General features: G+C 38.5%; 2 protein-coding genes across 2 annotated transcripts; both read left to right on the plus strand.

Moving 5' to 3' along the window:
• Positions 1-206: 206 nt before the first annotated feature.
• On the plus strand, positions 207-18,427 carry LOC117342104. Its single transcript, XM_033904103.1, has 14 exons — positions 207-807; positions 1,888-2,805; positions 3,114-3,233; positions 6,949-7,230; positions 7,779-8,252; positions 8,485-8,946; positions 9,160-9,298; positions 10,279-10,502; positions 11,355-11,558; positions 11,911-11,971; positions 13,626-13,735; positions 15,516-15,615; positions 16,139-16,231; positions 18,413-18,427. The coding sequence occupies exons 1-12, from the start codon at positions 207-209 to the stop codon at positions 15,608-15,610; spliced, it is 3,690 nt and encodes a 1,229-aa protein (XP_033759994.1). The 3' UTR covers positions 15,611-15,615; positions 16,139-16,231; positions 18,413-18,427.
• LOC117342112 (myeloperoxidase-like) lies at positions 16,144-24,680 on the plus strand. Its single transcript, XM_033904116.1, has 6 exons — positions 16,144-16,231; positions 18,413-18,875; positions 19,281-19,484; positions 21,062-21,222; positions 24,135-24,231; positions 24,617-24,680. Exons 1-6 carry the CDS (start codon positions 16,144-16,146, stop codon positions 24,678-24,680), a joined length of 1,077 nt encoding a protein of 358 aa, XP_033760007.1.
• The last annotated feature ends 247 nt before the right edge of the window (positions 24,681-24,927 follow it).

The following is a 24,927-nucleotide window of genomic DNA, read 5'->3' on the forward strand; positions in this document are numbered from 1 at the left end:
TCAAGGATTTTCTTTGTTTATCACCGACATCATCGGAGCTTTTTGAATTTGGGACTTTCCGTGTTTGGACTCGAATGATTTGTGACCATGTTTAAAAACGTTTGTAACCATGTTTTATGGTGAGGAAATTCATCTGTGTGATAGTATTTACCTCGTGTTTTTTCCTCATACGGACTCGACCTACTTGTAAGTTTCGTTTTAATAACATGGCGCCTAAGAAGAGGCTTAACAAAAGATCGACGCCGTACGATCCAGAACTTCTTGAAAACTGGACGATTGCACGCTTGAAAGCTTCGTGTAGAGACCGTGGAATTAATTTTCCTAATCATGTGCGACGTTTTGCCCTTGTGAGGCTGTTGAGAGAAAATGGAGCTAACGACAACAGTGCCAACGAAACTAGGTCAGGGACGCGTCACTTCCCTTCTAGCCAAGGTGCGCGATCCCATGATTCCTTGGGTGACGTCAACCAAGATGGCGGCCCCCATGATATCAACAACATGGTTGCAGTTCTATCTTCGTTGTCCCAGTCAGTGTCGATTTTGAGCAGTAAAGTTGACAATTTGGAGCAAAAATTGCAATCGACCGTCCCTACTACAACAGGGAACACCATCCAGGACAGAAATTATACGGTTAATAATGCGATTAACCCAGGAACGCCCTTCGTTAATCAAGACACACATGTATCTACCGTTACCACAGCAAGTTCGGCAACATCGCCGGAGTTTACGCTTTCTTCGGCTTACAGTGCATTCAACAATATACCGAGTTCACCATCGGCAGCTGCTGGAAGTGCTGAACAACTGCGAGGTAATATCACAAGCGCAACACGTACTACTTTTGGTTACGCAGCTCATACACTTCCGTTGGTAGAAACTGTATCCCCGCAGTTAAGAAACAACATCATAACAGGTAGGGACGTGAATCTTGCTGCGCTACTAATACCATATTTTCGAGGTTCGGGTGATAATAACAATCCAGAGACAAAACCAGATCATAGACTTAGTCGTGTTTTGAGTCTTGGTGAATTCATACAGGCATTTGGATCTTATAAGCATGTGATGTGCGATACTTTTCCCCACAGAAGAGTTGAGTTGGACATGTACGAAAGGGACATTATCGATATGGCTTCCCGCTTTCCAGGGGCAGGGTTCTATGAGTATCACTGTCAATTTTCTATGCGTGCTGCGGCATATATACGGTGTAATAACGTGTGCGTAGACTGGTCTGTGAGAGACAACACTTTGTTCAGCAACATTTTTACAAACCGTCAGTCTCATGTGTGTGTTTATTGTAGTAGCTCTCTACATTTGTCTACTTTTTGTCCATCGTCCCCTCTGCAAAATGGACCACATCTCAATCTTTCCACGTCCGAGAAAGCTATACATAAAGATGCCAATAGCCGTAAGACTGACACCCATGGGAGACCCAGAATCTTTCATAGTAACAAAGAAATCTGTAACAATTGTAATGGGGAGAGGGGATGTTCAGTTACATCGTGTAACAAACTACATGTCTGCATTACCTGTAAGAACAGTCACGCGAAAAAAGACTGCCCTTTAGAACAGACTGGATATCAAAACAGGAAAAGATGATAAACCTTGTGGCCACAACACCTATCTGCATAGCAGCACTGAGAAAAGACCTTCAATACCACCCAGACTCTAAATTTGTGTCAACTTTATTAAACGGATTGACTTCTGGTTTTGATACAGGATTCCTAAATCTACCAACTCAAAGTTTTCAGTGTAAGAATTTAGTATCAGCACTCAAGGATCCAGACACTGTTGAAGGTTTATTACAGAAAGAACTGCAGAAAGGTTTTTTTATTAGGACCATTTGATTCCATTCCATTTTTAAATAGTAGAATCAACCCCATCGGTGTTGCAGAGCACAAATACTCGAAAAAGAAACGTTTAATTGTGGATATGTCTGCTCCTCACAATGACCCTGAAAATCCGAGTCTGAACAGTCTAATAGACAAAGATAGTCATTCCTTACAATATGTTAAGATTGATGATGCTATTAATCTAATCAAAAAGCTCGGGAAGGGAACTTGGCTGGTGAAAACAGATATTTCTGATGCCTTCAAACTAATGCCGATCAAACCGGAGTTGTGGCCTCTACATGGAGTTTCTTGGAACCATAAATTTTATTTCTTTGTTAGACTAGTGTTCGGTAGCAGATCAAGCCCCAAAATCTTCGACAGTCTTTCCCAGGCTATCTGCTGGATCGCGCAAAATGTTAACAAAATTGACAATGTCTTACATTTACTGGATGACTTCCTAGTTTTAGAACCACCTCATGTAGATGCTAATGCTACTATGGAGAAGTTCATGGCCATATTCCATAAACTAAGTATACCTATTGCTATGCACAAAACGGAAGGACCTTGTACGTGCTTAGAATACTTAGGCGTGTGTCTTGACTCAAACAATATGGAGGCACGGCTTCCTATGGAGAAAGTGAATAGAATTCGTGACATTTTGGAGTATTTTTCTTTAAGAAAAACTTGTACAAAACGTGAACTTTTGAGTCTCTTAGGGCACATGAATTTTGCCAGCAGGGTAATACGCCCGGGTCGTTCTTTTGTCTCGCATCTCATTAAATTATCTACCTCGGTCACTGAGCTACATCACCATGTTCACCTAAACTCAGCGGTGCGTTCAGATCTAGCCATGTGGTCATCTTTTCTTTCATCCTGGAATGGTGTGTCATTCTTCCTGGACGACAACATTACCCTAGCTGCTGACTTGGAGATATTTACTGATGCTACACCCACTTCTTTTGGAGGTTTTCACCGAGGAAGTTGGTTTCAGGATCATTTCCCTCCAGAATTGACTCAAGAACGAACTTCTATGGCACTTTTCGAACTATACCCTATAGTGATGGCATGTGTTTTGTGGGGGCATCTGTGGTCGCGCAAAAGAATTCTTTTTCATTGTGACAATATGTCTACAGTAGAAATAATATGTAAAGGGAGATCAAAGGTAGCCAGTATTATGAAACTCATGAGACGACTAACTTTACAAGCAGCTAAATACAATTTTGTCATCCATGCTAAACACATAGCTGGTACTAGGAATTGTATTGCTGATGCTCTTTCTCGTTGGCAGATGACCAGGTTCAGAGTTTTGGCACCACATGCAGACGTAGAAGCAACACCCTGCCTCCCTTTGCAGGAAATATTGTTGGATTGAAGTATGACTTCTCTCAGTGGTGGGACAATTCTCTAAGTAAGGCGACCTTGGCTACCTACAAGTCTGCTCTGTCATGTTTTTTGACTTGTACCTTTTATCAATTGTTTGTGTTGTGTATAAACGTCATCACAAACCACAGTTATATTACTCTGATGTCCTGTGGTATTGACATTACATAGGGTAATCATCTATCACATCCTATTTCTCTACCAATAAACACACATCTACCATGCTACGATGTATATATTATTGCCATAAACAAATGTTAAGGAAGCCTTTTTTTAAATAACGTATTGAGTGACAGTTTTAGATTTAATCTTCACCTACTTCCCCCTTTCCTCACGTTTTGATACCCTTGCGCAAAAAGCGTAAAACCGTTTATTGAATGTTTCCCGTGATCGTTGAGACACACCTGTGATTTTTATTTAGTATATACCTACGTTTTATATAAATAGTGTAGAATGATGCTTCATCATTTTAGTATAGCTTTAACGGTGACGTCACGATCTGTGACCGTGTCCTGTCTAGTTTGTACAGGTGTACATGGATATGTCCCAATACATACATGTACATACAACATACACATATGGAGAGTATAGGCGGATCCAGGCGGGGGCGCCCCCCTCCCCCTCTTAAATTTGCCAAGTGGCCATTTTTCGCAAAAATTAAAACAAAGAATTGCATTATCATTAGCACTGTGCAAATCATATATTGTATAGAAATATTTATAAAAAAAATCCGGGGCTACGAAAACCAGACTTATACAGTTTTGATACTTTTACTATAATACATATACATATGTACATGTATATATAACAATAGAGGGAGTATGGAAAAGGTCTCATTTTCAAGACAATGGCTATAATTTGTCGATTTCAACAGGTAGTGTGTAGAAGTATATCTCTTAGTAATGACATAAAGGTCATGTTTATGTAAAATAACAATAACATAAAGAATTGTTTCTGTTTTTCATATGGGGGTACTATTTCACTTATTTCTTCTGTCAAATATCTTTCTTTTCTCAGCTTCCTTTACAGTTTTCAGTCGTTACCATTGTCACTTTCTGTACAGAATGTCTACATGTACACTTTATACCTTTAGTAAGACACCTAGAAAACTCACGATCGAAACAATATCCTGCTGCCTAAGCATTTGCAAATCTAAAACAAAGAATGCATGACAACAAATTGAAATAGAAAACGATCTTATGTTATGAAATCTGAAAACTCTGTATTTTTGGAAGTTTGTGTTGACATGAACACCTTTAAAGATACTCACAACAGATATTATCGTTTTATTAGCTCTATTTTAAAACCAATAGGTCTTGGGCTGCTCCGAGATTCCCGCTTTATTTTCTTTATTGTCCCCCACTCTCTAAACAGTTAATCCTGAAGTTTCATTAAGAAAATCGTGAAAATTAAAGTAGGAAAAATTTGATCCTGAAACTTCCACAATATGACGACAATACACCTTTTTATTAAGAGCTTCTGGGACGGCCCCCACATCCCTGCCCTGTTTTCTTTTTAGTACCCATTAAATAGTTAATCCTGAAAACATCATTCAGAAAAAAAAATATTCTGAAGATAAAACAAAAAACTAAAAAGAAAAACTTGAAAAATATGGTCAAGAATCTCCCTGAATTTCATGATTATATACCACTTTGTCGAGAGCTTCTGGGGACCGGGGCGGCCCCCAGACCCCCGCTTGTTTCCGTTGTTACGTAAATCCTAACCGTTTACCAGGAGAAACAAAATTATATTAGAAAATAATAATAAAAAAAAAACCACTGAAAATAAAGATTATATATACCGTTGATCACCTTCTTAGAATGCAGGATTTTACACCATTTCTTGAATAGCTTGGGCGGCCCCTCGCCTGAATGTTTTGTCTCACGCCCCTCCTAACATAGAATCCTGGACCCCCCTGGAGAGTGATTTCTCCTGACAAGTACACAGAACACGGATAGTAACAAATCTATGTTTGTATAACACACATCATCAACAAAGACAAGTTTACAAAATGTTGAATCAATCTACAATTTAAATGTAAGTTCAATAGATATAATGTTGTACAACACACATCACCAAAGGAATTGATATTTACACGTCACTACAACCATTAATGAGTGTACATTGTCTGTAGTTTTTGACGTTTCACCTTTTTAATGAGTGTACATTGTCTGTGGTTTTTGACGTTTCACCTTTTTAATGAGTACACCTTTTTATGAGTAACCTTTTTAATGAGTTTACATTGTCTGTAGTTTTTGACCTTTTTAATTAGTAAACATTGTCCCCGATGTTTGAACCTGATTGATACTCCTTTTTTAAATTGTCTGAGAAGACGTTGCTGTTTTATTTTAATGTCTTTAATGTGAGTAATTAGATGATATTTGTAAATTCCTGTGAAAAAGATGGTATTGATAAAGGGGTATTGCTATAATGCCACTAATGACGTGGCTTCATCCACCTGTAACTGTGTAGGCGAACAGGATGTTTTTTCCCACCCATTCTCTATTTAAAGGGTCGGTTTGTTGTCAGTTGCGGTAGTTCGAGAACACTTCACCCGCAGTACTTAACTGACAGGTACATCAGGACGTCAACCTTACCCGAAATTTAACTTTAACGGGGGAATCTGCCTGATAACTGGTATTGTCAGGTAAGACAACTTTGTTGACAGCTATACGTTACAGTTTTCTTTAACAAAGTCTATTCCAGATACATATATTTATTTCGGAATTACGACTATCATCTCACCAGGTCTATGTAGAAGGTAGGTATCGTAATATCCCAAGGGCGAATAGAATCTGTCGTTAGTGTGACCAAAACCAGGTAGAGGATGAGTTTCATTTTGTTTTAATACGTCAATTCTACAAAGATAATCGAAAGAAGTTCATTAAAAGGTATTACTGGAATCGCCTATCTTCATATAAACTTGTTCAGCTGTTGTCTGTACGTAACAGCAAAGAGCTTTGTAATTTAGGGAAGTACTTGAAATTGTGTTTTACAGCACGTTCTAAATCTCAGCTTTAGCTTATTTTGTTTTCACTCATATCAGTTTCTAGGTTTACCAACATATAGCCGTACGCGTCTATCCCCTGACTACACTATTGTAATTGCCGCTCAGAAATGTCATAACATCTGTAACCTTACTGTAATATTTATTGTCAATATGATATATTTTTATAGATCTACTGTACATGTAAAGTAATTATATTAATGCTGTCCATCTTTCGTTAATTTGTATTATATATTAAGGATTGTAAATTATATGATGTAACCTTTTAGTTTGAATAAATATTGAACATTGAACCGGGTAAATCTCTGATAACTGTCTTATAACTGGCTTAGTCAGGTAAGTTTTACCGGGAAGATCTGTGTTATAACCGGCTTTGTAAAGTAAGTTTTACCGGGAAAATCTGTGTTATAACTGGCTTTGTTAGGTAAGTTTTACCGGGAAAATCTGTGTTATAACTGGCTTTGTTAGGTAAGTTTTACCGGGGAAATCTGTGTTATAACTGACTTTGTAAAGTAAGTTTTACCGGGAAAATCTGTGTTATAACCGGCTTTGTTAGGTAAGTTTTACCTGGAATTCTGTCGTAAAAAATGGATCTTCATCCTTAACGTGACAATGGACGATTCTGTTCGGGTTTGACTAAGATTCAACAAATACCCTTTTTAACCCAATGATATATTGGTAAATACTAAAACTCCGGGTTTTTATAAAGTTGGTTTGTATGTCTCTTTATTTCCAGTCAGTACGATGAGGATACCGGGCCGCCCGCTTGCGATACTATTCTCTGTGTTGTTACTGATCAACACTGTAGCTGCCAGATCTACCTCGGATCTGTATGACGAACTGGTGGACGTCCTGATGGAGATAAGAGACTCGGACGACAGGACGGACGGAGAAAAAAGAGGTACCATCACCACTCGAGACGACAGCGATACAAAGAAAAAAGTTATAGAGGCATTTGACTATGCAAAGAATTATCTACAGGAATACAGTGATCTAAAGAGGCACTATTACTTCAGAGGTATGTAAGCCTTGTCATTTAGAATGGATTTGTAACCGAACTTTTATCGACAGATTGCGTCAGTGCTTGGAATCAAACCTCGAATGAATGTCGGCGCAGTAATTTGTATTCTTACTATATTCTGTAGTTTATATTAATATATCCTGTTTTTTAGTCTATAGCTGATAAAAACTCATACTTCTTTGGACAGATAACATTCATTACATTGATGATTATGACGAAATTAACTTAAGTGACTTTTTGTTTTTTATTAAAACGTTAAGTAAAATCAAATCAGTATCGCAGAAAATGACATGATGGTACTTTTTTGATAAATCTGAAATGGACATCGTTGAATAAGTGGAATAGATTCTCCTTGTCTGCATCGTGCATTAGACTCGCCTCGCGTGCGAATTAGTTCTAAGATGGCTGACCACGTGCTTCAGTACCAATGAAGACACTTACAACCTGTAATTTTATGAGTTCATGAATACGGGATGAAATGATTTTACTCGCATCGATCAACTTGATGATAACATCCACAAATCATAAAATTCTTTTTTTTCCAGGAGGAAACCTCGAAACTTTTAAAACTCCGATACAACAAATGGGATCGTCCTCAACAAATTATGAATACACACTTTTAAGCTCCCCGGAAACGGCAACCGGGAAAGTGAAAGCAATAGTTTTTGAGGTGAGGGCGTGTAACGACGCGCACGTGGGTCTGAAGGAAGATGAAAATATAAATGGCGATTTGTACGAAATCGTTATAGGTGGATGGAGAAACAGACAATCTGTAATTAGGAACGTAAAACAAGGACGTGCAAAAGTAGTACACGCAGAAAATTTTCTACTTGACTGTAACGAATACCGTACGTTCATGGTGGGGTGGTCGGGACGAAACATACAGGTAGGCAAGCTCACAGATTCCGGTTGGGAGTTGTTTATGCAGTGGCAGGACACCGACAACAAAACAGATGTCAACTTTATAGGATTGACCACCGCTAGATGGGCTACTGGACATTTCAGGACTCCAAAACGAGGTAGGAAAAACAAAACTCATAATGGACATAGTATCTAGTATATGTAAACATATTCTTCTACGGGGAAGAAATGATTTCACTAATGTATTGTTTTAAACAGGACTAAACATACCGACTATATAACACTACACGTCAGTGTAACTATATACCACTACACATCAGTGTGACTAAAGACCTTCACACATTAATACATCGTGTATGTATTTTCTTTGATTATTTTCCATTTTTCCAGGTCGTGATATTTTCATTGATACACCTAGAACCTTCGATACAGCAGTTTATGCCATGCTACATGACCATGGATTCCCCACGGTCCAGAGGCCGCCCTACTTGATGTTTGAAGTTATGACATGTAGAAACGCTCATATTGGACTTTTTGAAACTGTTGACCAGGACATTTACAACGGGATCGAAATCGTTCTCGGTACAGCCCTCAACACCAGGTCCGTCATCCGCTCTGGGAATACCATACTGGCGTCTGCAGAACTCGATGGAGTAGTAAACTGTGACGAGTATAGGGCGTTCATGGTTAGCTGGCACGCTGGCAACATACAGGTGTTCCGGCAAACGGACGGAGGATGGGAACAACTCCTAGACTTTAAATTGCGGGGAGTCAGATCGTTTGATTTCATCGGGGTCACGACAAATGTGTACGCAAGTGGGACATGGCGATTCGTCTCGACATTCGAAATAGGTAAGTTTTAGGATATATTGATATTAACGATTTAGAAAGCCTTTAATTCGTCTAGCGGGAATCCTCTGAGTGGCGAGGGTGGGATAATTTTAATGATATGGATTCACGTTTTACTGGCTCTGTCTACTTCCTGTTGTACGACGATGGTTAAGATGCCCACGTATGTATTTGTAATGCTAGATCGGTGAAACAATGTTTCTTGATCAATTTTAGGCCTGGATGCTCCACCAGGAGATACGTCCTCGGAAACCATAGCAGCTCTGAATAATATGGACACCGCTCAAACTGAAATCGACAAGGAGGAAGAGGCAGCTCTGATAGCATTGATAGCCACCAAACATCTCCTCGACAGGTCAACTATCATATTAATACAAAAATACAGTCTGATTTTATTGTATACAGTACTGATACTGTAAACAGTCAAAGGGGCTCATTGTTCCTATAAAATAACCCCGCAAAATGTTTTTTGCTGAAGAAACTCTTTAATGTTTTTTATCTGCGTAAGATTCCAAATATATCTTAATACATGTTATGAAAACATAATAAATAAGTAAACATGATTGTTGTTCTTATCGAAATAGCATGATTTTACTCAATACTATTAAAATGTGTTCAGGAAAACACAAAAAGTCTTTGTCAGTTACTAGTGACTGTTTATTAAACATGACTAGTACTAACTGTTCCTGTGATAGTCTCAAAGATAATTTGTACTAACTGTTCCATTGATAATCTCAGAGATAATTTGTACTAACTGTTCCTGTGATAATCTTAGAGATAATTTGTACTAACTGTTCCATTGATAATCTCAGAGATAATTTGTACTTACTGTTCCGGTGATAATCTCGGAGATAATTTGTACTAAATGTTCCTGTGTTAATCTTATCCTTAAGAGATAATTTGTACTTACTGTTCCTGTGATAATCTCAGAGATAATTTGTACTTACTGTTCCGGTGATAATCTCAGAGATAATTTGTACTTACTGTTCCGGTGATAATCTCGGAGATAATTTGTACTAAATGTCCCTGTGTTAATCTTGGCCTTAAGAGATAATTTGTACTAACTGTTCCTGTGATAATCTCAGAGATAATTTGTACTGACTGTTCCTGTGATAGTCTCAGAGATAATTTGTACTAACTGTCCCTGTGATAATCTCAGAGATAATTTGTACTAACTGTTCCTGTGATAGTCTCAGAGATAATTTGTACTTACTGTTCCGGTGATAATCTCAGATATAATTTGTACTAAATGTTCCTGTGTTAATTTTAGAAGAGATAATGTGTACTTACTGTTCCTGTGATAAAAAACTAATCTTTGATTTTTTTCTATTATAGAAAAGTATTCAAGACCCTGAAAGACCTACAAGAAGACAAAGTAGTTATGGAATTTTGGGCTGAGAAATTCCAAACATCTGATGGCGATTGTTTATCAGATATATCCTGTGACGAGGACACTGAGTACAGAACCATCAATGGCGAATGTAATAACCTGAAGCATCATCACTGGGGAGCAGCACATACTCCACAAAACCGACTATTACCACCAGACTACGATGATGGTACGTCATACTGAATTATATATAATCTGTGTTATAGTTGATAGTTCAAGTCATTTCTTTTGAGATTGCTCCTATTGTTTTGGAGAGTTGTCCTTGTATGGAATGTATCTAATGTCTACATGTGGGAGGTGTCACTTGTCTATATGTGCGATGTGCCCTTTGTATGCGGGAGTGCCCTTTGTATGCGGGAGTGCCCTTTGTATGTGGGAAGTGCCCTTTGTATGCGGGAGTGCCCTTTGTATGCGGGAGTGCCCTTTGTATGCGGGGGTGCCCTTTGTATGCGGGAGTGCCCTTTGTATGCGGGAGTGCCCTTTGTAAGCGGGAGGTGATTTGTCTATATGCGAGATGGTTTGTTTTTGTTTAACGTCATATTAACAGCCAGGGTCATTTAAGGACGTGCCAGGTTTTGGAGGTGGAGGAAAGCCGGAGTACCCGGAGAAAATACACCGGCCTACAGTCAGTACCTGGCAACTGCCCCACGTAGGTTTCGAACTCGCAACCCAGAGGTGGAGTGCTAGTGATAAAGTGTCGGGACACCCTAACCACTCGGCCACCGCGGCCCCTCTATATGCGAGAGACATTCCTTGTGGATATGTTGGAAGTGTAGTTTCTTTTATCTGGGCGATGTACTTTGTCTGCATGTGGGTGGTGTCGTCTGTCTGAATGTGGGATATGTCTTTTGTATGCAAATACATGCCGAGGTCAGATTACAATCCACATAATCAACCCCATTCTTTGAATCGATACCATTCTCTTTAATCCACTATTTATTCACTTAACCAAAGTTGTTAATGTGTTAAACCCTATATACAAATTCACAATATAATAACAAACATCATATCTTCAATGAAGGTGTAAACTCCCCCCGTACCAAGAGCGTTGATGGTTCCAGTATCCTGCCTAGTGCGCGGAAATTGTCTGTGGAAGTATTCAGTGATTCCAGTGTCTTTGACCCCAGTGTCATGGACCCTCCCGATGATCCTATTAGGAGTTTGATGGTAATGGTCTGGGGCCAATTCACTGACCACGACGTTGGAGAAACACCTATTTCGAAAGGTTTGTAAATATGCTTATTAATTGACAAAAAAACACTGAAACGTATGACAAACAAATCATCGTTAGTTTTACATAAATGTTTGTATTTCATACAAAAGTATCTCTGGTTCGTGTAAAATAAAAACTTATAATAACGCGAAAACAATTTATCTGTGAGTTTACACGATTGTTTGTGTTCAGCACAAATTCATTTTTACTTTCTTATTGCACGTGAAAGTTTATTATGATCTCTAAGTTAACACACGAGTTTGTGTTCCACAGTTTTTAACATGGAATGTTTTATGTAATCGTTTTATTCCACGGAACTGTCCGAGAGGTATCTACATAAACGTCAATGGTTTATTCCTCACAGGTTATAACGACGTGACAGTGGAGTGTTGTAATGTAGTAGACGTGTTGTTCAGAGGTAAAAGGTAAGTGATATCTATACTTAATAACATAGCACAAGTCAGGAGTTTCCCTTCGTATTTTATTCGTGATACTCGTTTTGATTTTTTTTTTCGTTTTTGCGAGTCTTTTTTTATATATTAAATTGCTGAGACTTGTTTTGAATCTTCCATTTTGCTAGCGAACAAAAACGAAACATTCAGAACGAGTTTATCAATCAAACATGAACAGAAACGAATGACAGATTCTATTCATCATATATTTACATTCTGTGTTGCATTTGCCTATATATCGTTAATAAACCAAATTGTATTCATGAGACTGTATACTACAGTTTACAGTGATTCGGTCAGAGTAGGGATACAGCTTCAGGTGTTGCAGGTCAAAATAATGGCCGCCAGTTACTATCGGCATGGAGAGCTTTCGAATGCTAGCATTTATTTACATAAGCCACAACAAAAAATAAAAGCAACTTCACTAGTTATGAGAGTAATATTTTAAAATTAAAAAAAAAAATGCAGTCAACGCAAAATAACTAAAAGCGCCGTTCTTGATCTAGGAATTACAACATTACAAGTCCAGTATCTATAAAAAAAATCTTGTAAAAAAATCGTGAGTATCGACATGGTTTCCGGTTGTGTGTGTATACTGGATTTTAGTTTTGTGGTTATTCAGTGTACCTTAAAAAATCGAGCCACTATGACGTTGAAAATCGTCTGCTATGTTAGCGACACTGATGCGACCGGGTAGACTGGAATCTGTTTCGAACAAAATATCCTTGGAATCGTTTTTACCTCATGTCAAGAGTACTTTCATTAAGAATTTATAAGAGCTGATATTCTTCTGAAAATAACGTAAATCCAGTCGATAGAAACTTAAGTGTTTCCGCGGAATCGAGACTGTCCTGTTCAATACCCGTTCAACGCCGCATCACTTCTAAATATTAACCGTATATCATCGACTGTATACATTGTACTAACATTTGGTAACAGTTCAATGCTTAAATGACTCGTATTTACTTTCGTTTCTTCGCGTTTTGTGTGTACAGACAGCTGATTGATCAACCGATTAGTGCTGCTTTGGACCGCATCACTAAAAACCAGAAGTCGGTCAAAGTACCAGAAAAATAGTGCGAAAAAAATAACGAATTCTTTTTAAATTCACTTTTTGATAAATGGAGCGTTTTTATTAGCGTATTTATACATATGAATCTTTGGTATGTAAGAAACTGTCAAATTTAGCGTAAATAAATAAAACTCAAATATATCAATCCTACAAAGCAAAAACTACCCACTTACACACGTTATTATAGACAGTTTAATGGTTATGAATATGTTATGGCTTTATCAAATAGCAAACACTGTACACTGTAATGAAAACTCGGTTAACCAACAAAACTTGTTATTCATTTAATTTGTTTGCGTGAACATATATTTGATACTTTTCTCTCGAATGTCTCCATATTTTTACTCTATTTGTATTATTATTTTTCTTCCACAGCTTTTTTTCCAGATTCCGAAGTTTTCCCCATGCCTGGTTGAAACATCTCACAATTCCTATCTTGGCATTTTCTTTCTGATTTGTTTTGATGTGACGACGATAGTCGCGCTGATAATCCAGTACAAAGCGGGTTGTAAACCTGAGTTATCACTTGGGTAATATGCTTTCTTTCCCTTTTAGACAACAATGCTTTACGATACCTATTGACCCGTCTACGGACCCTGCCTTTACTCGGGACTGCATGAACTTCGTCAGATCTGTTCCCGCCCGAACTAATCCCTGCAAACCAGGTAATCATTCATTCTTAGAGAAACAAAAAAGGAGCACAATATCAAAACTTGGTCACTATTTACAATGCTTGGCTGCTGTTGTAGTCAAAAATGACAAACTAAGATTGTTGAGCGTGTCATAGCAATTGATATGTCATATCAATGGGTGTGCAATACCGTTCGGTGTGTCATGCCGTTGGTTGTGTCATACCGTTCGGTGTGTCATGCCGTTGGTTGTGTCATACCGTTCGGTGTGTCATGCCGTTTGTGTCATACCGTTCGGTGTGCCATGCCGTTGGTTGTGTCATACCGTTCGGCGTGTCATGCCGTTGGTTGTGTCGTACCGTTCGGTGTGTCATGCCGTTGGTTGTGTCATACCGTTCGGTGTGCCATGCCGTTGGTTGTGTCGTACCGTTCGGTGTGTCATGCCGTTGGTTGTGTCATACCGTTCGGTGTGCCATGCCGTTGGTTGTGTCATACCGTTCGGTGTGCCATGCCGTTGGTTGTGTCATACCGTTCGGTGTGCCATGCCGTTGGTTGTGTCGTACCGTTCGGTGTGTCATGCCGTTGGTTGTGTCATACCGTTCGGTGTGCCATGCCGTTGGTTGTGTCATACCGTTCGGTGTGCCATGCCGTTGGTTGTGTCATACCGTTCAGTGTGTCATGCCGTTGGTTGTGTCACGCCGTTGGTTGTGTCATGCCGTTGGTTGTGTCACGCCGTTGGTTGTGTCATACCGTTCGGTGTGTCATGCCGTTGGTTGTGTCGTACCGTTCGGTGTGTCATGCCGTTGGTTGTGTCGTACCGTTCGGTGTGTCATGCCGTTGGTTGTGTCACGCCGTTGGTTGTGTCATACCGTTCGGTGTGTCATACCGTTGGTTGTGTCATACCGTTCGGTGTGTCATGCCGTTGGTTGTGTCATACCGTTCGGTGTGTCATGCCGTTGGTTGTGTCGTACCGTTCGGTGTGTCATGCCGTTGGTTGTGTCACGCCGTTGGTTGTGTCATACCGTTTGTTGTTTCATACCGTTCGTTGTGTCATGCCGTTGGTTGTGTCATACCGTTCGGTGTGTCATGCCGTTGGTTGTGTCATACCGTTCGGTGTGTCATGCCGTTGGTTGTGTCATACCGTTCGGTGTACCATGCCGTTGGTTGTGTCATACCGTTCGGTGTGTCATGCCGTTGGTTGTGTCATATTGTTAGATGTGTCATGCCGTTGGTTGTGTCATATTGTTAGATGTGTCATGCCGTTGGTTGTGTCATACCGTTCGGTGTGTCATGCCGTTGGTTGTGTCATACCGTTCGGTGTGTCATGCCGTTGGTTGTGTCATGCCGTTGGTTGTGTCATGCCGTTGGTTGTGTCATACCGTTGGTTGTGTCATACCGTTCGGTGTGTCATGCCGTTGGTTGTGTCATATTGTTAGATGTGTCATATTGTTAGATGTGTCGTATTGTTGGATATGTCGTAAAGTAAATCATACTCACTTAATCTGACGGCTCATTTTTCTGATGAAAAATTTAATGTGTTGATAGATCATTTACAAAAGAATAAATTGACACGTGTGATTGGGTGCCTAGATCGTGAGTTCGAGGCCCTGTCAAAACATGAGTCATAGTTGTCTTCCATCGTCATTTGTGTTACTATGTTACATAAAACTGTTAATATATAACATATATAAGGACATTGTTCTCATTAATATACGAACGGTTGGATAAAGGGAAAGTCTGCAATGGCCTTTCTTGATGAAACATTGAAAACTAGATAATCATGTGGAATTTAATATTACATCGTATTATTATTCAGGTGTACGGGAGCAGTTGAACGCTATTACGTCATACATCGACGGCTCCATGATTTATGGGATCAGAACACGATGTTGCACTATCTCTACGAGCTGACCACGGTAAGTGACCAATCATAAGGCTATAATTAGTTGTCCAGTGTTTGTTGTACGCAGAATGGTGGCTTTCTGATTGGTTGAGATTTTTTTTCATACGGCCATTGATATTTCGTATTGATTTATGAAAAAGAATCCCTTATAAGTTCAGTTCAATTGTACATAAAACATATTTTAATTTTGAAAATCAATTTCAAAAATTAATTATAAAAAAATATTTGCTTACTTTTGTAAGAACCCGCTATGCGGATTCATACAGTTTGCAAACATTTTTTGTTCATACCCCAATGAAACTTTAAAAATATGACATCAATGCTATGTACTCTGGCTTCATCAACCTTTTCGTTATAAAACATACTTTAGGACTGAAATAAATCACAATATTTATATCCGTATGTCCATACAACATGGTACAAAAGTCACTGTATGGAAAATTACCACTCATTGGTCATACAAAATATATCGTATTATGAACCAAAGATCAAAGTATACACATAGATGATGGTTCATTTCGTATTGTTTTATTCAGGAAAAATGAAAGTGGAAGGCGATAATTTTATGCCAGCGAACGGCGATCATGCTTGCGTCCGAGATGAACCCAATGCCTACTGCTTTTTAGCGGGTAAGATAAAATATAGCGATATACGGACGTTAGACATGGCGGGTAAGATAAACTATAGCGAAACACGGACGTTAGACATGGCGGGTAAGATAAAATATAGCGATACACGGACGTTAGACATGGCGGGTAAGATAAACTATAGCGAAACACGGACGTTAGACATGGCGGGTAAGATAAAATATAGCGATACACGGACGTTAGACATGGCGGGTAAGATCAAATATAACGATACACGGACGTTAGACATGGCGGGTAAGATAAAATATAGCGATACACGGACGTTAGATATGGCGGGTAAGATAAAATATAGCGATACACGGACGTTAGACATGGCGGGTAAGATAAAATATAACGATACACGGACGTTAGACATGGCGGGTAAGATAAAATATAACGATACACGGACGTTAGACATGGCGGGTAAGATCAAATATAACGATACACGGACGTTAGACATGGCGGGTAAGATAAAATATAGCGATACACGGACGTTAGACATGGCGGGTAAGATAAAATATAACGATACATGGACGTTAGACATGGCGGGTAAGATAAAATATAACGATACACGGACGTTAGACATGGCGGGTAAGATAAAATATAGCGATACACGGACGTTAGACATGGCGGGTAAGATAAAATATAACGATACACGGACGTTAGACATGGCGGGTAAGATAAAATATAGCGATACACGGACGTTAGACATGGCGGGTAAGATCAAATATAACGATACATGGACGTTAGACATGGCGGGTAAGATAAAATATAGCGGTACACGGACGTTAGACATGGCGGGTAAGATAAAATATAGCGGTACACGGACGTTAGATATGGCGGGTAAGATAAAATATAGCGGTACACGGACGTTAGATATGGCGGGTAAGATAAAATATAACGATACATGGACGTTAGACATGGCGGGTAAGATAAAATATAGCGGTACACGGACGTTAGACATGGCGGGTAAGATAAAATATAGCGATACACGGACGTTAGACATGGCGGGTAAGATAAAATATAGCGATATACGGACGTTAGACATGGCTGGTAAGATATAAGATAGCGTCAACAATCTCTTCAATCGACTTCTTCTTAACGATAAGAATTTAACTAGATTTGACTGGAAACATGTCAAGGTGGTGAGGATTCGAAATTATACAAATGGCGGAACTGACCCCTAGGGGGCTGTGCGGTTTGTTCGAAAAGGGAGCAATTTGGCTATATTGCTATAAACGACTTCTCTAGAATTTTGGAGATGACTCATGTATTCCCGAAAGCATCTCGGGTGGTGGGGATTCAATATTGTAAGTGGTGAGACTGACCCTCTAGGGGGCGTAGGGGCGGGGCCAACTAGGGGAAATTTAACAAATACGTTAAAATCCTTCTTCTTCTGTAGGAAAGAAATAATTGGGTTCATATTTTTGTCTTGAGCATTGTTTGGTGACGGGCAGCCCATTTTGTATAAACAGTAAGGCGATCACCACAGGGTTCTGAAGGATGGGGGCCAATATATCAATATTTCAAATGGTTGGTCCAGGGCCCGACTGAGGGTTGGTGGCCAATAGAGGATTTTTAAATCTAATTTATTAAAATCGTTCTTTTGTAAGAATGTCAATAATTTTGTCTTAATTCATGGTCTCCATATCGGAGATGCAGGTGCCTATAGCAATCGCCCTGTCCGACCGTAAACAATCAGTGTACTCGCTATTTCTTGAGAAGTACTGGAAGGACATTTCTCAAACTTCACATGTAAATTAAACTCCCTTGTTATGCCCATTATATTTTGATTCTGGACGGATAACCAAAATGGTCGTCAGGCGGCAATCTAGGATTTTGTGAATTGATGTTTGTTATTACTTTTTCTTGAGAAGCACAGAATGGTTTTTCTCAAACTTCGCATGTAGGTTCCCCGTGGTCCCCAGATGTACCCATTCTATTTTGATTCTGCGTGGGAAAACAATAGGGCCGACAGGCAGCCATCTTTCATTTCATATTAAGGTTTTTATTGTTATATCAGATTATTTAGAGAGAAAGTGGAAAAATAGAAAAGATAGAGAAGAGAACAGTCTCTTATAGTCAATAAAGATCATTCAATGATGGGCGATTTGGGCTATCTTGATTATTAATTTTGGTTTTTTGAATTTCTTTGACCTCGCATTAAAATATTTTAATTTGTAGGTGATATCCGAGTGAACGAGAATCCCCTTCTCTCTACCATCCATACTGCATTTGTACGCTTCCATAACATCCTAGCGGAAAGGTTCCATGGCAGCCTGGGGGACGAGGAAATCTACCAGAAGACGAGACAAATCATTGGCGCTATCATTCAACGCATCACTTATGATTCGTGGCTACCAAGTGTATTGGGGCCTACGATCATGACGCAGTACGGTTTGAATCTGACCTCATCATACTCGTATAATGATACTATCGACCCAGGTATGCTAATTGCTGTGACGACAGCAGCATACCGGTACGGACACACTCTTATAAGGAATATTATAAACCACGTTGATGAAGACGGCACCATTTCAAAGACCGATGATTTGACGGATATGTTTTTCGCTACCCATTCAGTATTTGATGACGTCGATGGAATCGCAAGGGGCATGTTTTACAGTCCGGCATCTTTATCCGATCGGTGAGTTGTTCTACATAGCTTCTTCTAGGGGGTGGTTTTTATGTATTATTTGTATATTCTAGTATGATCGTTTTGTAAATCACAAAAGAAGACAATTTTTGAGGCAAGCCCTGACCGGGTCGCGAACTCTCGATCTTCGGCGCTTGGCGGTGTCGTAACAGCCGCTGATATTTTCTGGTGCGGTGGATTGTGACAGTCAGGTTCTGATTGGGGAGCTTGACCTCTTATAGTCGTCGCTTAGACTGTGTCGGGCCCGCGACTCCGCATTGTCTAAGATATTCACAACATCCTATTTTGACAGAATTGGAAACCTTACACGTTGGTTTTTAGAAATTTCCTTCATCCTGGCCTTATTCTTAACTACTTCGACTAATATTGATTTCAACCTTTTATTTCATCTTTCAGTTTTTTCGCCTCTGCCATTGATAGGCATCTATTTGGGAATTTAGATCTGAGCGCTTTAAACATCCAGCGTGGCAGGGATCATGGTTTACCTGGCTATGTAGAATACCTGGAATTATGTTTTCCGTCATCACCAAAACCAACAAATTTCAGAGAGCTTTACAACCATAACACCACACTCAAGAAAGTCTTGTTCGATGCGTACAGGTATGTCAATTGTGGTATTTCGTGCCGCCAGTTATGCGGCTCAGTTACATACAGACGTATGCAAGATCTCGGGATCCAAGATTGTATTTAAAAGTATACTTCCAAAAAGCTGATATTATCCTTGTTATATAAGCAATCAAATTGCAGCTGAGGATTAGTTTAAACATATTTTATTGACATATAATAATGACAAAGGGATTAGTCAGCAAGTTTTTCCAACTTATAGACGACTTCTCCCATAATAATAACAAAATAATTAACAATAACATAGTCACATGATGGCATATACAAATATATAGAGAGAGAGAGAGAGAGAGAGAGAGAGAGAGAGAGAGAGAGAGAGAGAGAGAGAGAGAGAGGGCAGGAAGGAGGAGGAGATAGGTACATTTAAAGTTAAATGACTGCATCGGGAAAGATCATGACATATAAATGTTTGGAATGAATTCAAATATACTTAATCGATTAGAAGAAAAAACATTTTTATATTATATGGATAAATGGAGCATTTTGGATAAAGTTTTTTTATTATAGGAAAATAGTATGAAAAGAAGGGGGGGGGGGGGGGGGGGGGGGGGATAGGAAGTGATGGTTAGTCGAATCTTCCCGACCTACTCAAGAAGTTTTGCACAACTTTGGCGATTTTTATATTGTCAGTTGAGGAGATATTCGTGTCACCATTGCAAAGTATGTTTACATTAACAGGACCGTACCAGGTTAAATCAGCAATAAGAGTTCCTCTTAAGTTGTTGTACAGGGGACAGTTAAGGAAAAAATGATGGGAATCTTCACAGGGATGTCCACATTGACAAGCAGGTGAATCAACGAGATTGGCTCTAAAAAGATCATAGCTTAGTGCACTTGCTCGATTTCTTATTCTGTTGTGTAGAATATTTAGTTTTCGAGGACCATAACTGATAAAATGCTTGTCATATATATTGTTTACTGTCATAGATTTTTTTAGATTAGATTTGAAGGAACTTAAAGTATGCGAGTTTCTGATAGTGTTATGTAAGTCATTCCAAAGTTTTGAAGTAGAAGGAAAGAAGGCGTTTTTTGATAGTTGTAGACGAAAGTGTTGTTCCCTAAATAAATCTGCATTTCGTAAATTATAAGGAGCTATGTTGCCAATATACATTGGTAGTAGGTCGATAAGAAAAGTAGGTGCCAGATTATTTACTATAGAATAGAATAAGGAAAGTTTCCGAGCATCTCTTCTCTTCGAAAGTGGTAACCAACCGGTTTCCAGATATAAGAACTCTTTTTTTGTGAATATGGGCAGCCCTGTGCAGCTGAGGAGACAGTCTTATTAAGATTAAGTATTAATTTCATGTTATAGCATGGCAAGAATCGTTACTCAGTTGTTTGTGAAAAAAATCAGGAAAGGGAGATAATGAGATTGTCGTCCGTGTATGTGATAAACCAAACCATTTTCTTTAAACACGTAGTGTAAATACAGTGTGTAATAGATGGTTCGACAGATTCATAACCAGATAGATATTTTAGTGGCGTGATTGAATTATTCCTATTGAGTGGTGACTGTATTACATATATTACATATAGACTGTCCTATTTAACAGTGGTCTGTCTGTTGAGGATATCGATCTAATTGTGGGAGGAATGACGGAGGACAATGTTCCGGACGGACATGTTGGTCCACTCTTTGCTTGTTTGCTGGGGAGACAATTCCAGGCGCTCAGAAATGGAGACCGCTTTTGGTACCAAAACATTCTCAGTGATGGTGAGTTCATGTAGCATGTTTTAATACTGTACATTTTTAGCCAATCCCTATTTAGTGGGCTGTTAAAATCATCTTGGGTCCGTGTTTCGTTCGGCCTTCCGTGGTCCGCTCTTAAACAATACTTACTGCTATTTCTTGAGCTGGATGGCATGTACATGGATGGGTGGTGTAAAATTCCTATCTAAAATAATGTTACTTTTATACATTTTCTATTGACGAACTTTTTAAATGTTATCCCTTATTTTAAAGTGGAGAATATAGAAATACAAAAACGAAAAGAAAATAGAATGTCGGTGTGCTCGCTTTTGAGATATTGTTGATCAAAGATTAGAATTTGACATAATATGTGATTTTACGTGAATTCTGCTGTTTTGACCATATACACAAATCAAAGCAATTTGTTAAAAATGCGTTATCAGAAATGTATGAATGTTCTTGCAATTGACAAAACTAGCATATCCTTTTTAGTCCCCTGCCGTTTGAAAAACGGGGGGACTTTAGATTTACCCTCCGTCCGTCCGTCCGTCCGTCCGTCTGTCTGTCTGTCACGCAACAGTTGTCCGGACAACTCCTTCTAAAGTGCTACTAAGATTTTAACAAAACTTGGTATACATGATCAGTATAACATGTAGTTGTGCATCCCACATTTTTTTTCTCGAAATTTCATTTTTGAAAATGGCCGCCGGCTTCTCATTGGTTGAGACTTGTCCGGACAACTCCTCCTAAAGGACTACTCCGATTTTAACGAAACTTGGTATACATTATCAGTATAACATGAAGTTGTGCATCCCACATTTTTTTTCTCGAAATTTCATTTTTCAAAATGGCCGCCGGCTTCTCATTGGTTGAGGCTTGTCCGGACAACTCCTCCTAAAGTACTACTCCGATTTTAACGAAACTTGGTATACATGATCAGTATAACATGTAGTTGTGCATTCCACATTTTTTTCTCGAAAATTCATTTTTCAAAATGGCCACCGACTTCTCATTGGTTGAGGCTTGTCCGGACAACTCCTCCTAAAGTACTACTCCGATTTTAACGAAACTTGGTATACATGATCAGTATGACATGTAGTTGTGCATCCCACATTTTTTTCTCGAAAATCCATTTTTCAAAAATGAATAGGTGCACTTCTAGCTCAGGCAGGGGACTTTGTATTGCTGTTGCAATACTATCCACCCTTGTTTAAAAGTTGAATTAATCTAGCCTATTATTTTTAATCAGAATAGCAATTTATGTAACTCCTAACCCTATTTTTGGCTAGAATTAACACTTGATATAAAAAAGTTCTGTCGATAAACTTTTAAAGATATTTTGCAGATCAAATGGGAAAAGGTTTTCCTTTCTTATACTGATACAAAAAGGTGGGGTCAATGTGCTTACTTTTTTGTCCTGAACTAATATTTGTTATTTTCAGTTTTTCGGGGAAATATTTTTAAGTGCTCCAGTTATACTAAAATGTGAAAATAAAATGCAAAACGTGTTTAACTTCCCACTTTGTTGTTTACTATTTTCATTGTTTTGAACATGACAAAGTTTTATAGCAAAAATTAATTAGAGATATTCCAAATTGCCAACGCAATGATGGTTTTAGTGAAATCTGAGCCTTGCAAAAAATGCAAGACACAGCCCTTTTCAAAATGTCAGTCAAATGGACCATTTTAATTTTTAATTTTTCTAAAAACTAATCTACTTACATTCATTTTAACACATTTTTGACACATTTTACAGATACAATCTTGCTATACGATTGCCATTTTTGTTATACGTTACAAAATCTTTTTATGCAAGATCGAAACGATCAGAAGAGCAGATTCTTACTAATGTATTCGAGTCACTAATGTACCTATAAGCAACCTTTTTTGTAATGCGTTCACAACGTATAGCGCACCAATGGACCATGGTGATGTATTTTGGTACGATGGGAATCACCTTAGATCACGTGTTATTTTAAATGAAGTTTTAGCTCAAGACTATCGTTGTACACAGCCTATGTCAAAATAAGTTTAAAAAGACTATTATTCTTTCATATGTAGGTTTTTTGGTACCTAGTTGTTCCATATTGATAATGGGGTTGATCAGAAAAACAAAATATCTGGCAGGCTGTCACCTTAGATTTTGACAATAAAACATTCTTTTTTTCTTGAGAAGTACTGGAAAGATATTTCTTAAATTTGACTCAGTCTCTAGTTGTGTCCAATCTCTTAAAGCATACCAGGAAAACAGAATGATCAGCATGCAAGCATCTTTGATTTTGACAGTTGAAAATTGTTGAAGTGCTGGAAGGATATTTCTTCAATTGACGCGTGAATTTCTCTCGGATCGTAATGGTGCCCCTTCAATTCTGAGTTTGATCAAGAAAACAAAATGGCTGACAGCCAGTCATCTTGGATTATTTCGGTTAAAATCATTATTGATTTTTCGTAGTATGTGCTGAAAGAATATTAATCAAACTTCATATTTAAGTTCCCCTTGGTCCCTAGCTGTGCCTATTCTGTTTTGAGTCAAATCAAGAAAACAACATGGCCTACAGGTGGTCATCAAGTTCTTGTTGTTATCAAACGATTCAGACGAATAGGGGACATCGGAGAAAAGAACAGTCTTTCATTGGACCAGTAAAGACCATTCATTAGTGGGCGTCAAGATCAACCTGAAATATCTTGTTATCATTGACCTATATTGATTGTACGGCTTACAGGAGAAATGTTGCAAAAATATATATATTGAAGAATGACAGGATTTGGTCCAGATATTTGGTTTAAACTATAGATAGAAGATGCAGCAAAAAAAAGTAGAAAAATAATTGCTATGTAACTTGATTACTGAAATATCAGATGCAGACCCTCTGAGCATCTTGTTGTAGTAGGTAATGTTGCTTCTAGTATTTTTTTCAAATGTTTACTCTTTTCAGAGCAACAGCGTAACGTGGAAAAGGTGGCGTTATCAAAGGTATTTTGCGAGGCATTCGATCTAGACGAAGTTTCAGAAGACGCCTTCCTTCTTCCCGAGTATGTACACAAAACAATAAGTAACATATTTTAGTTTGCTTCAATTTGTCAGGGATTACCTTTGTCTTGTTCCGAGCAATAGTACAAGCTCGAATTTACGCGGAAGCCTAAAAAACTGTTTGTTGCCCCCAAATATTAATTCACCAGTATGAAACATGTCTCAAATATTTATTTACCAGTACGACACATTCCTCAAATATTTATTTACCCGTATGACACATTCCTCGAATAATAATTTACCCATTTGGTGTAATATATGTCTCACATACCAAACAAGATTTATACATGTTTAAGATGATCATACCCAAGCATGACGTATTTTTTTCAGCATCCCTATACAAGTATGATAAATGTTTGGAATCTGAAATATTCTTTTTCATACCAGGTTCACTTCCCTGAAAAAGTGCTCTGAACTGGATGATATTGACGTGGATCTCTGGATGGACTGAACAGAACAATGCCCTCTCCATCAACAATTGGATTTCTACATTTTGTTAGCATTAGTGTCAATCTGACAATTTCGTGGATTTTTATCATCACATAACCAATTACCTTTATTAGAATTACTGTCTTGTACTTCCAATGGACAATGTATGTCGTGATGATATTGACGAAGGCGGAATACATACGTTTGTTTTAGTGATTATCTTCCAGGTCCTACATACTAATAGTGTTATACTGGCTATTCATGTTCAA

Source organism: Pecten maximus, chromosome 2 (assembly GCF_902652985.1).
Source record: "Pecten maximus chromosome 2, xPecMax1.1, whole genome shotgun sequence".
Taxonomy (NCBI): domain Eukaryota; kingdom Metazoa; phylum Mollusca; class Bivalvia; order Pectinida; family Pectinidae; genus Pecten; species Pecten maximus.